The sequence below is a fragment of the Monodelphis domestica genome, chromosome 1 (assembly GCF_027887165.1).
Source record: "Monodelphis domestica isolate mMonDom1 chromosome 1, mMonDom1.pri, whole genome shotgun sequence".
NCBI lineage: Eukaryota > Metazoa > Chordata > Mammalia > Didelphimorphia > Didelphidae > Monodelphis > Monodelphis domestica.
In genome coordinates this window covers 482,445,051-482,463,678 of record NC_077227.1, presented here as the reverse complement: position 1 = coordinate 482,463,678, position 18,628 = coordinate 482,445,051, and the positions used below count along the sequence as shown (strand labels likewise).

The window sequence follows — 18,628 nt, the reverse complement described above, 5'->3', positions numbered from 1 at the left end:
ACTCTAGCTTTACAAAGTATGTCTCATTGGCAATATCCATGAGGACACACTCCTCAATCCATAGGATTGTTCCCTGGATCTCTCAAGGAAGGTAGAGAGATATTTGTGAGAATTTGGTGAAGAGGCTGAAAAGTACCAATGGCAATAACATAAAAGAGGAGATTGGGCATAAATGTTTCCCTGGAAGTCTTGGACCTTATAGACACAAGAAGCGTTTTGTCTATTGAAAGGCTAGGGGAAAATAGTGTGTATCTGGGACTATAAAAATTGGAGCATTTAATTCACTGCATAGAGGCATTTACCAGAAAATAATGCCAACTTTGTCCCAGGACTGCCATCTGTCAAATCCCAGATAAACAAGCCCCTAGTGGAGAGGTCCTACTGTGAGGGAACATAAAATGGAATTTCAGGGCTTTGAGGGTCTCTCCCTCTAGGGCCTATACTTACAGGTATGTCTGCTTGAACAATAGGTTGGAGGGCTTTTCATTGACATGGTAGAGAGGAAATGGATCAAATCCACCAATGAAATCAACTGAAAGAAATTAAGACCCAAATAAAACAAAACCAAAGTATGACAGATGGTGTAAAAAAAAAAGAAAAAGGAAAAAAAAGGAAACTAAGCCAACAGAAACAGCAGTATGTAATGACAGATGGACACATGAGAGATCCTCTGCAATAGACAGGAATGGAAATTCCTGCCTCCCCCATCCTTTTCACCCCCTCCTCATACTCCCACTGGTAGCCTCAGGGAAATCAAAACACCATACCATTACAGCACTGCAGCAAGCCTACTTTCTCTGGCAAGGAAGTGGTTTAGCAGGTGACTTCCAACTTGAATGTTTTTAACAGATTAAAAACAAGGAAAGATCATAGGATCACAGATTTAGAGCCAGAAGGGCAGTTACTCCCTTCTAGTCCAAAGATTTTACAAACCAGGAAACCAAGGCCCAGAAAAGTCAGATGATTTGCCCAAGGTCAGAGGGATAGAGCTCGTCCTCCCCCTCAAGATTCTAGTCACTGGGGCTTGATTCCATTCCTTAGTCACTATGGCAGGCAATCAGCCCTATATGAAAAGAGGAATAGTGATGCTGGTCGGGGAGAGCCATACCACCTGGTTATGACTTCAGTTTTTTCCCTCAAAGCTACACAGAAAAATCAAACATGTTTGCAAGCTCAGCCAAGATTAATTTGTGTCAAAAGTTCTAATAGGCTGCTAATACTTGTGGGAAAATTTTAATGTATCATTAAACCCTGAAGCTATTTTGTAATGTTTAATGTAGTTTTCAAAAAAGAATGAAGACTTGTTTTCTCAGATGGAACAATGCACTTGACAGGCATTCTACTCAGTCCAACAAGCAACAGTATAGGAAAAACTGATAGGTTGTTTCATGGACTACAGTATATGGATGGGAAACCTAAAGCTTTGGGGGCATCGATAGAATAGTACCTTGAAGCTGGCAACAGATCTGGCCAAGGATGGGGTCTACAGTGAATTCCTCTGGACTTAACTCCTTGCCCAAGACCTCTCTTAATGAGAAAGAATGCAAGGTCAGAAACAGGAAAGGAGATATTCTTCCCAGCATCCTTTACATTTTGTTCTAAGCTCTGAGAAGTTCTGTATCTCCATTCACAGGGCTCAGGGCATTATTTAAACAATAGTCCAGGATGAATTTCACTTGGGGGGCAAGAGGTTTAGGGAAAACTTTAAAGTGATCTTAGATTCTATCTCAATTAGGCTTCATCTGAGGTTCTACCCTAGCCTGACCTGGTCCTACCAAGCCTGAGACCTTTTTACTTAGGTTCATTTACAGCTGGGGTTGCAGCCCACAATTCCAAGGGGAGTAGATCCTACTAAGATGCACACTTTCCACTACAGTAATTTGTGGCTATAAATGGATGTGAAGCCCTTGATTCAAGCCTTGGGAGATTTTCCTTAATGGAGAGTTTCACATGTCTGGTACATTATTAGGTGTTCCCCTGATGAAAACCTCCTGCCTGCTCCCTGGCACAAGTGGATTCCCTTGATCCACTATCCCACGAAAACTCCATCCCTGCCTACTTGCTGATGAATGTGCCTGAACTACTGCAGGCTGAACATCAAAGGAGCATTTAAAAGAAACCATAAATAGAGGAGAAAATTAAAATGCTGCTCAAATTTTTCAGGTCAGTGAAAGGACTAGCCCCTTTTGCAAGCCTAGAATACTGATGGCTTTTCAGTGTTAATTATTCAACCTGGCATCCCCCAGCTGAGACTGGGACAGGGCTGAAACACACCAGCAGTCTCAGCTTCCCCAGCCATCTGCATGAATTTCTAGAGATTTCATTTACCTGGAATAGGATCTCCCATACTAAATAAAATCTGAAGAGTTGCATTACATATAGAGAGGCAAAAGCCCTTGTATAATAAAACTTAAGTAGTATTTCTCTGTGCATTGGAACCTGGGATATGACACTGATGCAGCATGATTTCCTTTGAACCCCACAACAACCCCGTGAGGTAGATCTCTTTCCACTGACTCAGTATTCTCATGAACTAGTATTTATAGAAATAAATTCCAAAGCATGAAACAAGAGATCAATCATCTTATCAGTTTAGGTGCTAAGCATGTATAGGTAAAAATGCTAGGGCTGGCTTTGTTCTCTAGCGAGAACCTCCCATCAACTCCTAGTGCTCCCCAGTCCCCCTAGGGGGTCATACCACCACATATCCTGCATTCTTACTAAGAATTTTGATCAGAGGAAGAGAGCTATTGTATTCTGCAAGTAGCATCAGTCCAGATGAATAATATGGTGGACATTTGTCCATGAGCATCTGTACTTCAACTGACTGGTTTATGTGGTGACTCTGCTTTAAGAAAAAATACAAAGAATGGAAATTTTCAGCTCCTACTGAAAGCTTGGTGGAATTTGAGCAATCTCCAGACTTCCTGAGTCTCTTGACATTTTCCACTGGAAACTCAGGGAAATCAGTCTTTGGAAACTACTTGATATGGCCACAGAGCATCCATCTGCTGTTTCCTTCCTGACTCCTAACACCCACTGAGTTCCCATAAGCCACCCCTTGGCCCTCACCCCTTGTTGGATGCCTAGGGAAATACTGAGTAAGCAGCCTTTTTTTGCCCTATAGATCTATATATCTGATCATGTATACTTGAGGTACGGAAGAATTGACAAAGAGATTGGAAATCCTCTTGCATAATTAGGCATGTGAGCAAGATATATTTATATTTAGTAAATTCTTGTTGCCTCTGTCATCTGGCTACCCCACTATTTTGGGATAGCACTATGGTCCTGGTAGAACTCTACTGGAAATCTGAAAATCTCTGATTCTAAGTAGAAACAACAATTTCCCTATCATTAGTCCCTCAGTACCATCTGCTTCCCACCTGGAGAACATGGTGAGCTCCTTTCTCTGTGAACACCCACAGTTTATGCTACTTCTTCCTCATTTTAAATGCAAGTGGCCTAGGGTTCTCTCTGTTTCTCAATTCAGATAGTTGTTTCTTCTGTACTGCTAGCCTGCAGGTTTTGTGATATGCAGCTTTTGCATATCAGAAAAAGTTAGTGTTCAGAGGAGAGGAAAAGAATTCTCAGTGCTCAGACTTTCAATCAGGTCTGAGTTAAACTAATAGGTGCTAGCCACATTAGGAAAATAAGAATAGAAAAATACTATTTTTCTTCCTGATCCTCCCCTTCCTAACTCTACCCTCTTCCCTCTATTCTCTCTTTTCCTTTTCTTCCCCTCAGAATTAGGATTTCCTCCCCTCTTTCTTTTTTTCCTTAGCCTCTCCTTTCCCCATTGCCCTCAAGTCCTTCTTTTCCCCTCTCCCTTCTTCTGATCTCTCTCTTCCCCCTCTTATCTCTCTCCTTTCATTCCCTCTCTTCTCTCATTTCCCAATCTCTCTCCCTCCCCCATTTTTCTCTTCTCCCCACTTCTACTTTTTCTTTTCCATCTTTCCCTTTCTTTCTACTCCCATATGCCCTCCTCCTCTTGATGACTCCATTTCCTCTCTTCTCCTTCTTCTGTTTCTTTTATTTTCTTTCCTCTCCTTCCTCATTTTCTTTCCTTTTCATTGTCACTTTCCTTAACATTTCTGCTATTCTCCTTCCTTTCTTCTTTCCTCCTGTTTTCTTCATTCCTCTCATATTTCCTCTCCCTCCTGCCACTATGGGATGCGATGCCTTCAGAAAGAGACTACTATCAAAACCACTGCTGAAGAATCTTTAGATGAATACTTACAGCTATCTTCTTCCTCTGTGAAGACACTGACCACGTAACAGGCATACACAAAGCCCACCAGCTACAAGAAAAGAGGAAGAAAAGTAAGAAGCCATTTAATCCTATTTTAGGAATATGGATTTACACAATCAGGTTAATATGAAACTCTACCACTTCTTGGTGAAGTATCATTGGTTCAATGCCATGTATCAGAAAATGAGCTTAGTGAAAGGATCAGTCAATGAAAAATAGGTACAGAAACAAACAAAAAAAAAAACAGCCATGCAGAGAAAGGCTGACCAGGAAGTACAATAATCAGTTAAAACTAGAAATTTCCTGTTTGTTGGAAAGGATAACTTAGGGGTTTAATAAGAGAGTAATTACTATTTCTTTCTTCTCTAAGCAATCTCCTTTGGCCACTGAGTACCCCCTTTGGAGCCAAAGACCTTCCAATTTCCCATCTTCCTCTTCAAGATATAGGTAGAACCCTTGATGTATCTCTAAGCCAAGAGTACCCATTCAAAGCTGTGAGAGTTAAGAAGTATTTCAATGAATTTTGGCATCAAGTTTGACCCAACTGGTTAATTCAAACCAACAGATAAGATTGTTGGCTTTAAGTACTAAATTACATGGCATAGGCAACAAGAATACTCAAATTTATCAGCTCATTTGTGTCTTCAGTGACTGTGACTGGCTGCCCAAACTACCTAAGGTCATCAGACACTTTAACAATTAGATCAGGCTTTGAGCAAATGGTTCTGACCACAGAGTTGTTCAGTTTTATCTGAGAAAAGTCCTGGATTCTTTCCAGGCTGGGGATTGAGGTTTAGCTGAAAGGAAGCTACTTTTCCAAACAGAGGAGCTTTTTCTCCAAACAGATCCAAACAACTCAAAGTTAAAGCACCACCAGAAGGAAGTAGTGACTGAGTTTGCTTGCCTTTTTGAAGAATTCCAATGGCCCTAAAGTTTGAAGCAGAATGTTTATTGTTTTTCAGATCATATCTTGTCAGGCTTCTCTTTTCACCATTCAGGTCACTCAGTCCTTCTTCCATTCCTCAGTGAAAGTTATAAGTAGCACCTCACTTTCCCTGATTTGAGGTGACACTAACAATATTATTAAAGTTATTGTGCAGCAGGATTGCTTGTTTCCCACACTAAACTCAATCCTTTTTAACAAGAATTAGAATACAACCAACAATGATTCATTTCCAGAGAAGACAGGATGATGCATGAAGAGGCCCAGGAAACAGGGTCATTCATTTATAATATGACAGAAAAATACATCATAGCTACAACAAAGGCAAGCTAATGAGATTTCTATTGAGGGACTCTAAGCCACGCATGTGTTTGGCAACTCTCCCTAGGGAGGAACAGCCTTATACAAATGCATTTTGGAAAAAAGTGTAATTAAAACCGTGTATTTCTTCTGAACTTCGTGAGCAACATGAAAGATGGCAATGGCCAGGGTTACTGATATGCATGGCTCTCTTGGTCTCTGAGAAGCTCCCAGCACAGGAGACAATAGAGGTTTCTCTTTTTAAATCCTACCTCAACAAGCTGGAGTTCATGTGGATATGCCATTTTCAAATCATTTTCCTGGCAGGTGGCAACATCAAAAGCTAAAATCCTACTCATGGCTATATTTGTTTGGTAATCCTATAAAGTGCTTTAATTATGCCAAGGCAAGAAGACCCAAAGCATTGCTATTTAAGACAAATTACAGAAGTTAAAGCAGTATATTTTCCATTTTTTGTAGCAGTATTTTTGTTAGTAGCAGACAATTCCCATTCAGATTAGGACTTTGTTTGCCTTGAGTCCAGAGGTTGGCTGAAGGATGTAAGTGACTGGGAGCTGGCCATGGTACTAAAGGAAAAGATAGTTAAATTTTTCCACAACCCAAGTAGTCAGACTTCCTGCAAGAATTTCTCTCCTCATGGCAATATTCACCTTTGAGAAGAGAATTAACTCTTTCCAACCTTTCCTGCTTTCCAGCCACTAGGTTTCTCCCTGTCCTTCTGTCTTTCCAGCAATTATGTCTCCTATCTCACCATTCCTCCAGATTCCTCTTTATTTCTCAGCTAAGAAAAAATTTAGGCACCCTCCTCCACCCACATTCCCTAGGAAATATTCCAAATTGCTCTAACTTGCTTTCTCTTCCTCTGAACTTTTAGCTCATATGGTTTCTTTGCTTACCAATTGGCACTTGACTAATCATATAAGGTAATATATTCTCTCAGTGGAAAGAGCCCTAGACTTGGAGTCAGAAGACCTCAATCTTGAACCCTGCTTCTGCCACTTACCATGTGTAACCATGTGGGAACCTTTCTCCTTCATAAACCTCAATTTCTATATCTGTAAAATGGGGGAGTTAGGCTAAATGGCCTCTAGTTCCATTTCTATGTGATTCTGTAAACTGTGAACTCCCTGGAGGATGAAACAGAATCTTATACTTTTTCAAACCCTGCAAAAATCCCTTTAAATAACTGCTCAAAAAATGTTTGGCTAATTCTGATTTTCATGCATCAAAATGTCATTGAGGAAATTATTTTTATTTTTATTCTGTAAGAAATAACAAAGGAGATGACTTCAGAAAAACCTAAGAGAGACTTTATGAACTGATGCAAAGTGAATTAAGCAGGACCAGAACACTGTACACAATAACACCAATATTGTAACCAGAATTAACTGTGAAAGACTTAGGTACTCTGATCAATTCAATGATCCACAATAATTCCAAAGGACTCATGATGAAAAATGCTATCTATACACCTCCAAAGAGAGAACTGATGAATTCTGAGTGCAGATTGAAGCATATTTTCCCCTTCTATTTTTCTTGCTTTTTTGCAACACGGCTAATATTGAAATGTTTTACATGACTTCACATATAAGTAGGTATCACATTTCTTGCTTTCTCAGTAGGTGGGAGAGGAGCTTCAAGGAGAGAATTTGGAACTGAAAACTTAAAATGAATATTTTAAAAAAGGAAAAAAGATAAAGGGAAAAAAAAGAAATCATTCTTCCCAGGGGCAACATGGTAGGAAAAGCACTGTCCCTGAAACCAAAAGACCTGGATTCATGCCCTAACACTAGCTATGTGACTATTTAAGTCTCTTCATTTCTCTGAACTGATCTCATTAATATTGCCATTTCATAGATTATCTACCTTGCTTTCTTCAAAAGTTTGTGAGACCAATAAGAAATAATATATGACAAAATCCTATGTAACTATAAGTGCTGTAACAAATACATGTATGTTTGGGCTTAGGCCTATGATTTTTTTTTTGTGTGTGGTAAAATCCTGGTGAAGATGCTTCTACCAATGTAGACTGGTAACTATTCTGCAATCTTATGGTAGTCTTAGATATATTTGCCTAGGGTGATGAAAGATAAGTGCCTGGCCAGAGTCAACCAACCAGTATGTGTGAGAAGCAGAATTTGAATTCTAGTCTTCCTAACTCATAGCACAGACTTTTATCTACTATGCTAAGATGCTTCCAAACACTTACACTGTGGTATTAAATAGATAGGGTGACACAGTGGATATAGAGCCAGGCCTGAAGTCAGGAAGACTCATCTTTGTGAGTTCAAATCTGGCTTCAGACACCTACTAGCTGTGTGACCCTGGGCAACTCATTTAATCCTGCTGGCCTTCGTTTCCTCATCTATAAATTAAGTTAAAGAGGGGGCAGCTGGGGAGTTCAGTGGATTGAGAGCGAGGCCTAGAGATGGGAGGTCCTAGGTTCAAATCTGGCCCCAGACACTTCCCAGCCGTGTGACCCTGGGCAAGTCACTTAACCCCCATTGCCTAGCCCTTACCACTCTTCTGCCCTGAAACCAATACATAATATTGACTCCAAGATGGAAGGTAAGGGTTTTATAAAAAAAATAAAAATAAAAAATAAGTTAAAGAAGTAAATTACAAACCATTCTAGTATCTCTGCCAAGAAAACCCCAAATAGGGTCATTAAGAATCAGATACAATTGAATAGCAACAATAACGAAATTAAATACAAAGAAAGGATGTTCCTATTCCTGAGTATATGGAAATTTCAACCCAGAGTCAGTCACAAAAAAAGCAAAGCACATTCTTTAGTAAAATTCCTTTCAACTCTCAAGATCCCAAAATAAAACATTAACTCATGGGCAGCTATCTCTGATGGGAGGGCAACAGGCCACTGTAGGATGTATTGAGGCCCTGTGTTAATTCAAAAGCCATGGGGAGTAGATAAAGCTTTAATTCTTAAGGTACCATCTTACTGTACCAGTAATGAAGCTGGTAGAGCAACAGGCAGAAACTATGTTGGGAGTTGGGCTTATGGTTTTTATAAAGTTTCATTCATTTAGACACCCTTGCTATTGTTTTCTCTACTTCAAGAGAAAGAACTGATATGTGGACATACATATTATATGTATGTATGTATGTATTTGTATCAAATATTGGCCTTCTCTAATGCAATATTGGAAAGGAAGGAGGGAGACAATTCAGAACTCAAAATGTAACAAATAAATGAAATTATGACTCTATTTCCCCCCCCCCCCACTTTTTGAATGGAAGATTTATTTAATAGGTTTCACTTAGCTCACTATACTTTAAAGGAAATTATAAAACAATTTAAATCAAGTCCACAAAATTTAATACAAATACCAAGACCAAAATCCTAAAATGTCCTTATTGTATCTCAAAATTATCCTCATTTAAAAAAAATAAATCTTAGACATACATATTTTACAGGATAGTAAACACAATAAACTAGAACACACCAGATGTTTCATTTTTGAATCACAGGCATAACTCCTATATTTGTTTTACAAAAAATCATGTCTCCCAACATGCATCTCAAATAGTGTTCCATGTAATGTGGTATAAGAGCAACATTTAACATAATTGAAATTGCTTTAACTTAAATACACTTACTGCTTAAGAATACTCCAACCTAATTACTTTGAGAAAGCTGAAATTGTTTAACAGTTTTAGTCTTCACTCAACTTTAAAAATAAAGTAAATAATAAGATCAACCTGTAGCTTTCAAAATTGTCCTGTCCAAAATTTGGCCTTCTTTCTGGTCATTATTCTCTTAAGTAATTTCAAGTTCTAGTTTGTCTTCTTGACAACTTTGTCTTTCTTCAATTTAATTTAACAAGCATTTATTTGATGCCTGTTATGTGCCAGAAACCATGGAAAGCATTGGAAATACCAAGAGCAGAAGAGACACAGAAAGGACAATCAAAAGAAAAGAGAGAACAGTTATCTCAGATTATCATGTCCCTCAAATGTCCTTAGCTTCATAATTTGGAAATAATCAAAAGATTTTTTAATCAGATGACTAAAAAAAGGGAAAAAAATCAAGTACTTAAGAGTTTAAGAAATCTACTGCACTAACTCCTTATATTTGCAAAGGCATTTAGGTTTCAGAATCATACCACAGAACATTTTCTGAGGTATGATAAAAGACCCAGTGCTGGGAGGTTAAGATAAAAAAAAATATGGCACAGACCTGGTTCTCAGTTTGATAGGAACTAAGAAAACTGAAACCACTATAATCAGAATTACCAATGATCTCTAAATTACCAATTTGATGGTCTTATTCTTTATTCTTTTTTGAAAAATATTTCTACAGTATTTGAAATAGTTGCTTTCCTTCTCTTCCTGGATACCGTTTCCTCTCTGGTTTTTGTGACACAGTAATCTCTATTTTCCCCCCTTGTTTTTTGTATTTTATTTTATTATTTTGTAATCTCTTAATTGTCCTTCTATGTGTCAGATCAGTCTCTTCTGCTGAGTCATCAGATATGTCCTAACTCCACTTGTGGGTATTCCCCAAGGTTCTATTCACAGTTCTCTTCTCAAACCCTCTCTCCTTTTTGGTGAGTTGGGAAGTGTTTACTCCAGGCACATGAAGAGTTCCCCTGGCAGAAAGAGCAGATAAGAACAATTTGTTCCAATAGCCATGAAGGCAGCAGAAACAGGTGCTGTGGAGCACTTAGAACTTGGTTAGACATCAAGGAAGCTAAAGTCATCCATTGCATTCGAAGTCATCACCATTATCTTGGCTTTTCTCTTGACATTAGACTTTGGTAATTCTGGAAGAGACAATGAGGCCAATGACGTTGTGCAACTCTGCCTCACTTAAATCCAATTTATGCATGAATCAAAAGACATCACCCAATGATGTCATTTTGGTCCTCTTCCAATATGAAGGACAACAACCAAGTCCTCCTTTTATTGGTGACCTCATCATATCTTCCTGGTTCAATGATCATTGTTATGTGGATGGTTCTTAGATTTGTATATTCAGCACCAATTTTTTCCTGGAGCTCTGGTTCCATAGCACCATGGCCTCTTAGACACTTCTGCTTGAATATTCCAAAGTTATCTTGAATCAAGTAGGTCTAAAATGAAACTCATTTTCTTTCTCCTCAATGTCACCATCCTTCCTAGTTTCCAAATTTCTATTAGAATGACCATGTTTCTGAAAATTTAGCCAGGTTTGCAAATTAAAAATCATCCTCTACTTGCTGTCATTTGTACACAGTATTTCATTTTCTGCCTCCCTGGTTATGCCCAGACTGGCCCTCACATCTGAACTTCATTCCATGCTTAACATAGCCATTTACAATCTCTAGTTTTCATTATGGGCAGCTAGGTAACACAGTGGGCATCTGCATGAGTTCAAACATGGCTTCAGACACTTAATAGCTGTGTGACCCTAAGCAAGTCATTCAATCCTGTTTGCTTCCATCTCCTCATTTATAAAATGAGCTGTAGAAGAAAATGGCAAAACAGTCTAGTGTCTTTGCCAATAAAATCTCAAATAGGGTCATGAAGAGTCAGACATGACTGAAACCACTGAAGTTTCCTTCAAAGCTATTTCCTCAGAAGTTCCTTAAAGGAAGTGACTGTTTTTGTCTTCATGTCCCTAATGCTTATCGATGCCTCAATAGGTGCATAATAAATCTTTGTTAAATGAATTAAAAGTACATGAGTGTGTTTTTATTTAAGGGTTTTAGTTTCATATTTGCATATATAAAAGATAAATATATATACACATATATATATTTCAACAATAACCAATATGGAAGTATGTTTTGCATGACAACACATGTATAACTCGGATCAAACTGTTTATCATCTCTTGAAAGGGGAGAGAACATAAATGTATATACATGTATATATATGTATATATATTTAAATAGATGAGTAATTATGACTCAAGGGAATAAGATATGTGCAAAAAAAGAGATCCTGCAAAGTGCTTTCAGAGATTTGAGGATGGAAACTTACTTTTTGAAAAGGGGCTAGAGAATAAAGAATTCATTGTAGGCATGGAAGAGAAGGCATAAGCAAAGCAATGGAATTGGGAAGGGGCAAATTGAGAAGGATAATAATAATAACTAGCATTTACATAGCCCTTATGATATGCCAAGAACTTTAAATATATTATCTGACCATCATAGCAACACTATGAAATAGGTACTATTATTATCATCTCCATTTTACAGATGAGGAAATCGAGACATGGAGTTTGAGGGATTTGCCCATGGTCAGTTAATATCTCAGGCAGTATTTGAACTCAATGCTCTCTCTGTTATGCCACCTAGTTGCTTCAGAGATTAGTCTGGTTTGTCCTAAGTATAAAGTATGTGAAGGGTACTAGTATAGTAGGTAAGACTAGGAAGGTGGATTGAAGCCTGTGTGGAGAGGATGTTAAATGCAAAATCAAGACTAGACATTATTTGGTAGATGGTTGAAAGCCATTGAAGGTTTTTTTTTTTTTAAATAAAAGAGTGGCATTATCATAATTGAATACTGGGGAAAACTTGGGGGAAGGGCAGCAGTGTAAAGACTGAATCATACAGAAAAGAGATGAGAGGCAGGAAACCAATAATAAAGCAAGAAGAAATAAGAACAGGGACTACATTGGAATTTGGAGAGAGTGAAGATGAGAAATATGTTGCAGAAATACAAAAAACAGTCATTGGTAACTATTTGGATATACGGGTGAGAAAGATGAGTCAAAGAGAATCCTACTGTTAAATCTGGGTGGCTGGGAGAATGATGGTGATGCTGTTTAGAATGATACCTAAATATTATTTTTCATGAATGCCCCATATACAAGGGAAGCTCTCAGAGTCTTTCCCCACTCCTGGCCACAAGAACTAGTTGAAATCTAGCATGAGAGACAGTTAGGATAAGCCCTCAGGTCCCAAGCCCTCAGGCTCCCTGGCTTCATTCTGAACTCTTTTGCTGAACCATTCATGTGTTTATGTCATCATTATCTCCTCTAGACAAACAAATGGATTTAAGAACAAACTAAATGACTTGGAGTATCTTTCACAGACTTCTTTAAGGACCCACTGCCATCCAATTCATTCTCAGAGAGCTTCACAGGGTAATAACAAGAGTCATTAATTTAGAGTTAGAATAAAGTAATTTTGGCTCTATTTATTGTTTCACCTGTGTGGCCAACTCATTCTCCCTTTCTGAGCCTCAATTTCCTTATCTATAAAACGAAAGGTTTGGATTAGATGATGTCCATGTTCCTTTTCAGATCTAAATGATGACTTTTTTTCATGTATACAGTTTACCTTTTAACTCATGTTTCCATATTCCTCTGTCCAGGGTTTAAAATGTACTGACCTTCCTACCCTGTAACTCACAGTCATACATACTTCATGACAAGGCCTTTCATCAAAAGTAAATCACTGTTTATTCAGTGATATACTTTCATTTTCTTCAAGAAAGGTTATATTACCCTTTGAGCTCAACCGAGGTCTTCTCTCCGATGAACAAGAAGGGAAGGAGATGAGAACATATAAGAATTCAAGCAGCATTTTCCTGTGGGTAGAACTCAGCTATAATTAAAGCCATCACCTCTGGGAGAAAGTGAACTCCTAGGACACACATTGAATCTTGTCTTGTGTGCATTATGAATGAAATATAGTGAAGAGAAAACAAGCACTTTGCACACAGCTTGTCATTCATGTCTTGGCATAGTGAAAAAGACAAAGCATTTGGCGTCAAAAGATTTAGACTGGAATCCTGGTTCTGTTCCTTATGCTTGTGTAATCTTGGGTAAGACATTTAACTCTGGGCTTTGGTTTCTTTAACCATAAAATGAAAGAGTAGGAACAGATGATGTCTAAAGAGTCCCTTCAGCTCTAAATCCCAATGATTGTTTAGATCCAAAATCATCTTCCCCTGTCCAGGAACCCAGGGGAGCCTAAAGGAGGACATTTATCCATTCAACAAATATTAAATGCCTATATATATTAGGTACTGGGTTATATTTAGGGATCAATTAGATATAGTTTTTGCCTTCAAGCAGGTTGTAGGCTGGTAGGGTAATACAACGTGAAAATAATCATAATATAAAATATAATATAATATGTTTATTAGAAAGCCTCAAATGAGACTTGCACAAAAATATTCATAGCTGCGCTCTTTGTGGTGGCCAAAAATTGGAAAATGAGGGGATGCCCTTCAATTGGGGAATGGCTGAACAAATTGTAGTATATGTGGGTGATGGAATACTATTGTGCTAAAAGGAATAATAAAGTGGAGGAATTCCATGGAGACTGGAACAACCTCCAGGAAGTGATGCAGAGTGAGAGGAGCAGAACCAGGAGAACATTGTACACAGAGACTGATACACTGTGGTACAATCGAAGGTAATGGAATTCTCCATTGGTGTCAATGCAATGTCCCTGAACAATCTGCAGGGATCTAGGAGAAAAAACACTATCCACAAGCAGAGAACAAACTGTGGGAGTAAAAACTTCGAGGAAAAGCAACTGCTAGACTACAGGGGTTGAGGGGACACGACAGAGGAGAGACTCCAAATGAACACTCTAACGCAAACACCAACAACATGGAAATGGGTTTGAATCAAGAACACTTGTGATACCCAGTGGAATCGCTCATCGGCTATGGGATGGGAGGGAGGGGGGGAAGAGAAAATAATCTTTGTCTCCAATGAATAATGCTCAGAAATGACCAAATAAAATAATGCTAAAAAAAAAGAAAAGAGGACAGCAAAAAAAATGTCACTTAAACTAAAATATTTTTACAATGTCAAGATGGTAGAGAAGCATGAGCTTCCCTGTCTGGCCTGAGGAAGGCACAAGGATAAAGGTAGCAGGTCCTGTCTAACCTGTATACCCAATAAAGACCAAATGCAAAAAAGAAAAAAAAAGAAAGAAAGCCTCAAGTGGTAGTATAGTACAACAAACAAAGGCCATGAGTAAGAGTGAAAGGATCTTGCATACTTCTTGTATTCTTGCATACTTCCCTTGCTAACTATCTGACCCTGAGTAAGTCACATTTTCCTCTGTGGGCCTCAGATTCTTCTTCTTTAGATTGACAGAGTTTTGAAAGCCCCTTTGAAAGTCACTCTAACATTCTACTACTATTACTGAAAATGTTCTAGGAGTTCCTACAAGAGAGAAAATTGCAGGAAAAAGAGAAGCAGGGAGAAAGGGTTGTAGTTAGAAATCATTGGGAGATGTGTGGCATCACAACTAGACCATGGCCTTTGGGCAGGATTTCAATAAGCAAAGAAGGAAGGGTGCGGAACCAAGAAAAGGAACTAGAAGCCAGGTATGTCCAACCCAAACGCTGCCACTTTTTAAAAATGATTTTTTTCAACATGAAGCTCTGGTCTGGCATTGCTGACCTTTCTGGTCTAACACCACTAGAAATAGCACTGAGGGTCTCAAGGCTTCCTAAACTTCTCTGAGCCCTTTGGCCTTGACAGTGGAGCTTCCAGGCAAAGTGCTGAGGTGGACAAGCCTGAGAGAAAGCAGGGGCTGTGGACCAACTTTTAAAATATCAACATTCACTTTTAAAGGCACTTTGTTAAGGATAAAAGGTGAAATTGAGAAGGCTTCTCCCTTCCAGGATATGTGGTCTGGGGCTTTCTTCCTTTCTTCTCAGCAGTTTGGAATGGATAATCTCCAGACTCTAGAATTCCAAAGTGTTTTTCTAATTTGGCATTGAAGAGCTTCTCATTAGGGGAACCTCTTGAGGATGCTTTATGAAATGGGATGATCTAGCTTGTTACTGACCTCTATAAGTTCTGAAGATCCTTTCCCCCTGTACTCAGGCCTAGAGACTTTATGGTATGGACCAGGCTGCTAAGAGGATCAGAATCTGGAATCGAGGTCCTGGTCACCTTGGAGTCCAAACAAAGTTATATCAGCCAGACAAGAGCCAGACACTTTGCTGGCCTTTGGTGAAAAGGAGCAAAGGATTGAACCGGATTAAAATGCATAAGGAACAGATCTCTCTAAAGTCTTAATTTACAAAAAAGTCTTTTCTCCCTGAAATGGAATTTACTCAGTCAATTTCTCTCAGTGAAGAAGGTTAGAAGGCAAAAACAAGTAGAAAGGTCCTTGCCGGGAGGCCAAAGACCTGGATTCTGTCTCAACCATTTACTCTATGGCTCAGAAGCAAATCACTTACAAAGAAAGCACTTGATTCATAACAATCCTGTCAAACATAGAGAGTGCAGATCAAGGAGTTGTGCTTCTATTTTACAGATACAGAAAACAAGGCTTGCCCAGAGTTACACAGATCGTTAGCATTTAAGGCAGGATTTGGATCTGGGTGTCCTGCTTCTAGAAACAGCACTCTTCCAACAACGTTGTGTCCCAAATTAGCCTCTCTGGCCATCAGTTTCCCTATCCACAAAACAAGCTTAATTATATCAAGTACTTGTCACTCAGTACACCAAAGGAAATCAAGAATGAAAAATATTCAAAATATTTTTTAAAAGAAAGATTCAAACATAAAGTATCATTTTTCTCTCATCACTAGTATAATGTTATTGAATAGCTGAAAACCAGGCCTTAGGGAAAAGATGTTGAAGATTTTTAATCATTCTATAACGTTACCAAGACATTTTCAGAATATTCCTGTGACACCAGAAGAGGAGATGCTTGAAGGCTGATATGCAACAACCCTAAAACAGAGACAGTTGAAGGTAAAAATATAAAAGGATATAAAAAAATCAGTAGTTATTTCAGGGGTAAACAAGAGATTTTGGATTGTATCAGAGTAGCTTATACTCTTAGGTTTAGATATATTAATTATTCATGCTAAACATGGACTCCTCTTTTCCCTTTCAGATATATGAAGCAATTCCATTTCTAAAGAGCTCAGCCTTTCCAAAGAGGAAGCATTCAGGGTCTCTCAGGGCCGATATTCACTTAATGTTTCCAAAGATGGCACAGTCAGCTGAATTCGGGGGAGGCTGTGGGTCTCAGGAGGATGCTCCAGCACCAATAAATCGGAGAATGAATGAGCAAGAAGGTCAGAGAAACAGATAAGAGGAAACCACAGAAAAGGGTTTAGGAATTTCGTAGCAGCTATAGGTCTTTGCTATTACTGTTACTCCCCAGCTCAAGAATCTATAATACTTCACCATTGCCAAGAACATGATTTAATGAAAAGATAATTAATTTTAGAATGAGTAAAATTTTAATTTGAGGTCAGATTCTGACTTGTGGGCCCTGGGTAAGTTATCTAACAATTTCAAATATCTATGAAATATAGATAACACTTTGTATTGTTGTTGTGTCCAACTCTTCCAGACACCATTTGGGTTTTCTTAGCACAGATACTGGAGTACTTTGCCATTTCCTTCTCCAGTTCATTTTACAGATGAGGAAACTGAGGCAAACAGGGTTATGTGATTTGGCCACAGTTGCACAGCTAACAAGTGTCAGAGATCAAATCTGAACTCAGGTCTTTCTGACTCTAGGTCCAGGTACCCAAACTACTATGCCACCTACCTATCTGATAACAGTACTAGACTTTTACTGTCTCTCTCATTGAGTTGTTGCAAGGAAAGTGCTTTATAAAATTAAAATGCTATGGAGCTTTTCCTGCCTCAAGTTCTGTCTCCTAGATTTGGCATTCAAGGACCTTTCCCCATTTGCTACTTCTTATCTTGCCATACATTTCTCTTGTTTTATGACTCTTTTGCTTCATCCTGGAAAGTCTCTTCTCATATTTTTGCTCATGCTTCAAACACTTTCCTTGACTCTTTCTTCTACCTATCCAAATGCAATAGATTCTTTGATGCTCCAATTAAATGTTATATCTTCCTAAATAGCTATGGTTTTCACTAATCTTCTACTTCTCTAAATTCTAGTTGGTCTTTGAATTCTTACATAATCTATAAGACACCATTAGTAGACAGTTAGGTGGCTCAGTAGGTAGAGTGCTAGATCTGGAGTCAAGAAGACTTATCTTCCTGAGTTCAAATCTGGCCTAGACACCTACTAGCTGTGTGACCCTGGACAAGTCACTTTACCCTGTTTGCCTTGTGTTTCCTCATCTATAAAATGAGCTAAAGAAGGATATGGCAAACCACTCCAAAATCTTTGCCAAGACAACCCCAAATATGGTAAAGAAGAGTCAGGCATGACTGAAAAACAACTGAACGAAAAGATATTTTCTCTTGCATACACTCTAATCCCCTCACATGCATATATCTTGTTTCTACAAGAAAAATGAGCCTCTGAAGGATCAGACCCGTGCCATATCTTCTCTCACCAACATTTCTGAGCACAAGGAGAGCTGGGCAGCCAGTTAGTACTCAAATAATAATACAAGTAAATCGCCTTTATATAGCACTTTCCAGGTTTACAAAAAGTGAATGGTTGACTAATAGCATCCTAAGTGCCTCAAACTAGGGCCTTAACTGATAGCAGGCAGAAGTGGCAACTGGGGGGGGGGGGGAGCAAATGAGTGGATCAGTGGATTGAGAACCAGGTCTAGAGAAGGGAGATCCTGGGTTCAAATCTAGCCTCAGATACTTCCTAGCTGGGTGACCCTGGGCAAGTCACTTAACCACCATGGCCTAGCCCTTACTGCTCTTCTGCTTTGGAACCAATATATAGTATTAATTCTAAAGCAGAAGATAAGGCTTTAAAAAAATGGCAACTCTAACCATCAGAAATCTGTCCCCTTCTTAGTTCAACATTCATCTAAGTCAACAAGCATTTATTAAGCACTTATCATGTGTAAGGCAATCTATTTAATGAAGGAATTACAAAGAAAAAACATTACGGGATAGCTCTTAAGAGATGGGGAGAGGGAAGGATATGGGTCAAAATTCAAGGAATTTCAAAATGTCAATGAAATGTATTTACAAGAAGAAAAAAATGAGATATACTTTTTAAGTACTTTGTAATTTATCAATTATTCAATTGATAAGCAATTATTTAAGTATCTACTATGTGCCAGTAACTCTACTAAGCACTAACCTAGTAGTTTTTGCTCAGGAATATCATTACTTTAATTGATGTTCCCTTCTCTGAGGTCTATAGCCTTAGTCTTTAAAGTAGTAGGCTTTTGGAATAAAAGGTATGGTCAGCCTTCCCATAAAACTCTGCTATTCCTGG

General features: G+C 38.5%; 1 protein-coding gene across 8 annotated transcripts in view; it reads right to left on the bottom strand.

Annotated features, from left to right (window-relative positions):
- NKAIN4 (sodium/potassium transporting ATPase interacting 4) overlaps positions 1 to 18,628 on the bottom strand; it is a 172,008-nt gene that overhangs the window by 1,747 nt on the left and 151,633 nt on the right. For 5 of the 8 annotated variants that reach the window (XM_056812844.1, XM_007475571.3, XM_056812843.1 and 2 more), the window contains 2 exons: positions 4,241 to 4,301; positions 448 to 532 (listed from right to left, as the gene is read on the bottom strand). In XM_056812844.1, coding sequence (XP_056668822.1) covers positions 448 to 532; positions 4,241 to 4,301 — 146 coding nt within the window. Of the gene's footprint in view, positions 1 to 443; positions 533 to 4,240; positions 4,302 to 18,628 lie in introns of those variants that run through there. The other 3 variants (XM_056812847.1, XM_007475572.2, XM_001376227.5) reach the window with 2 other exon arrangements.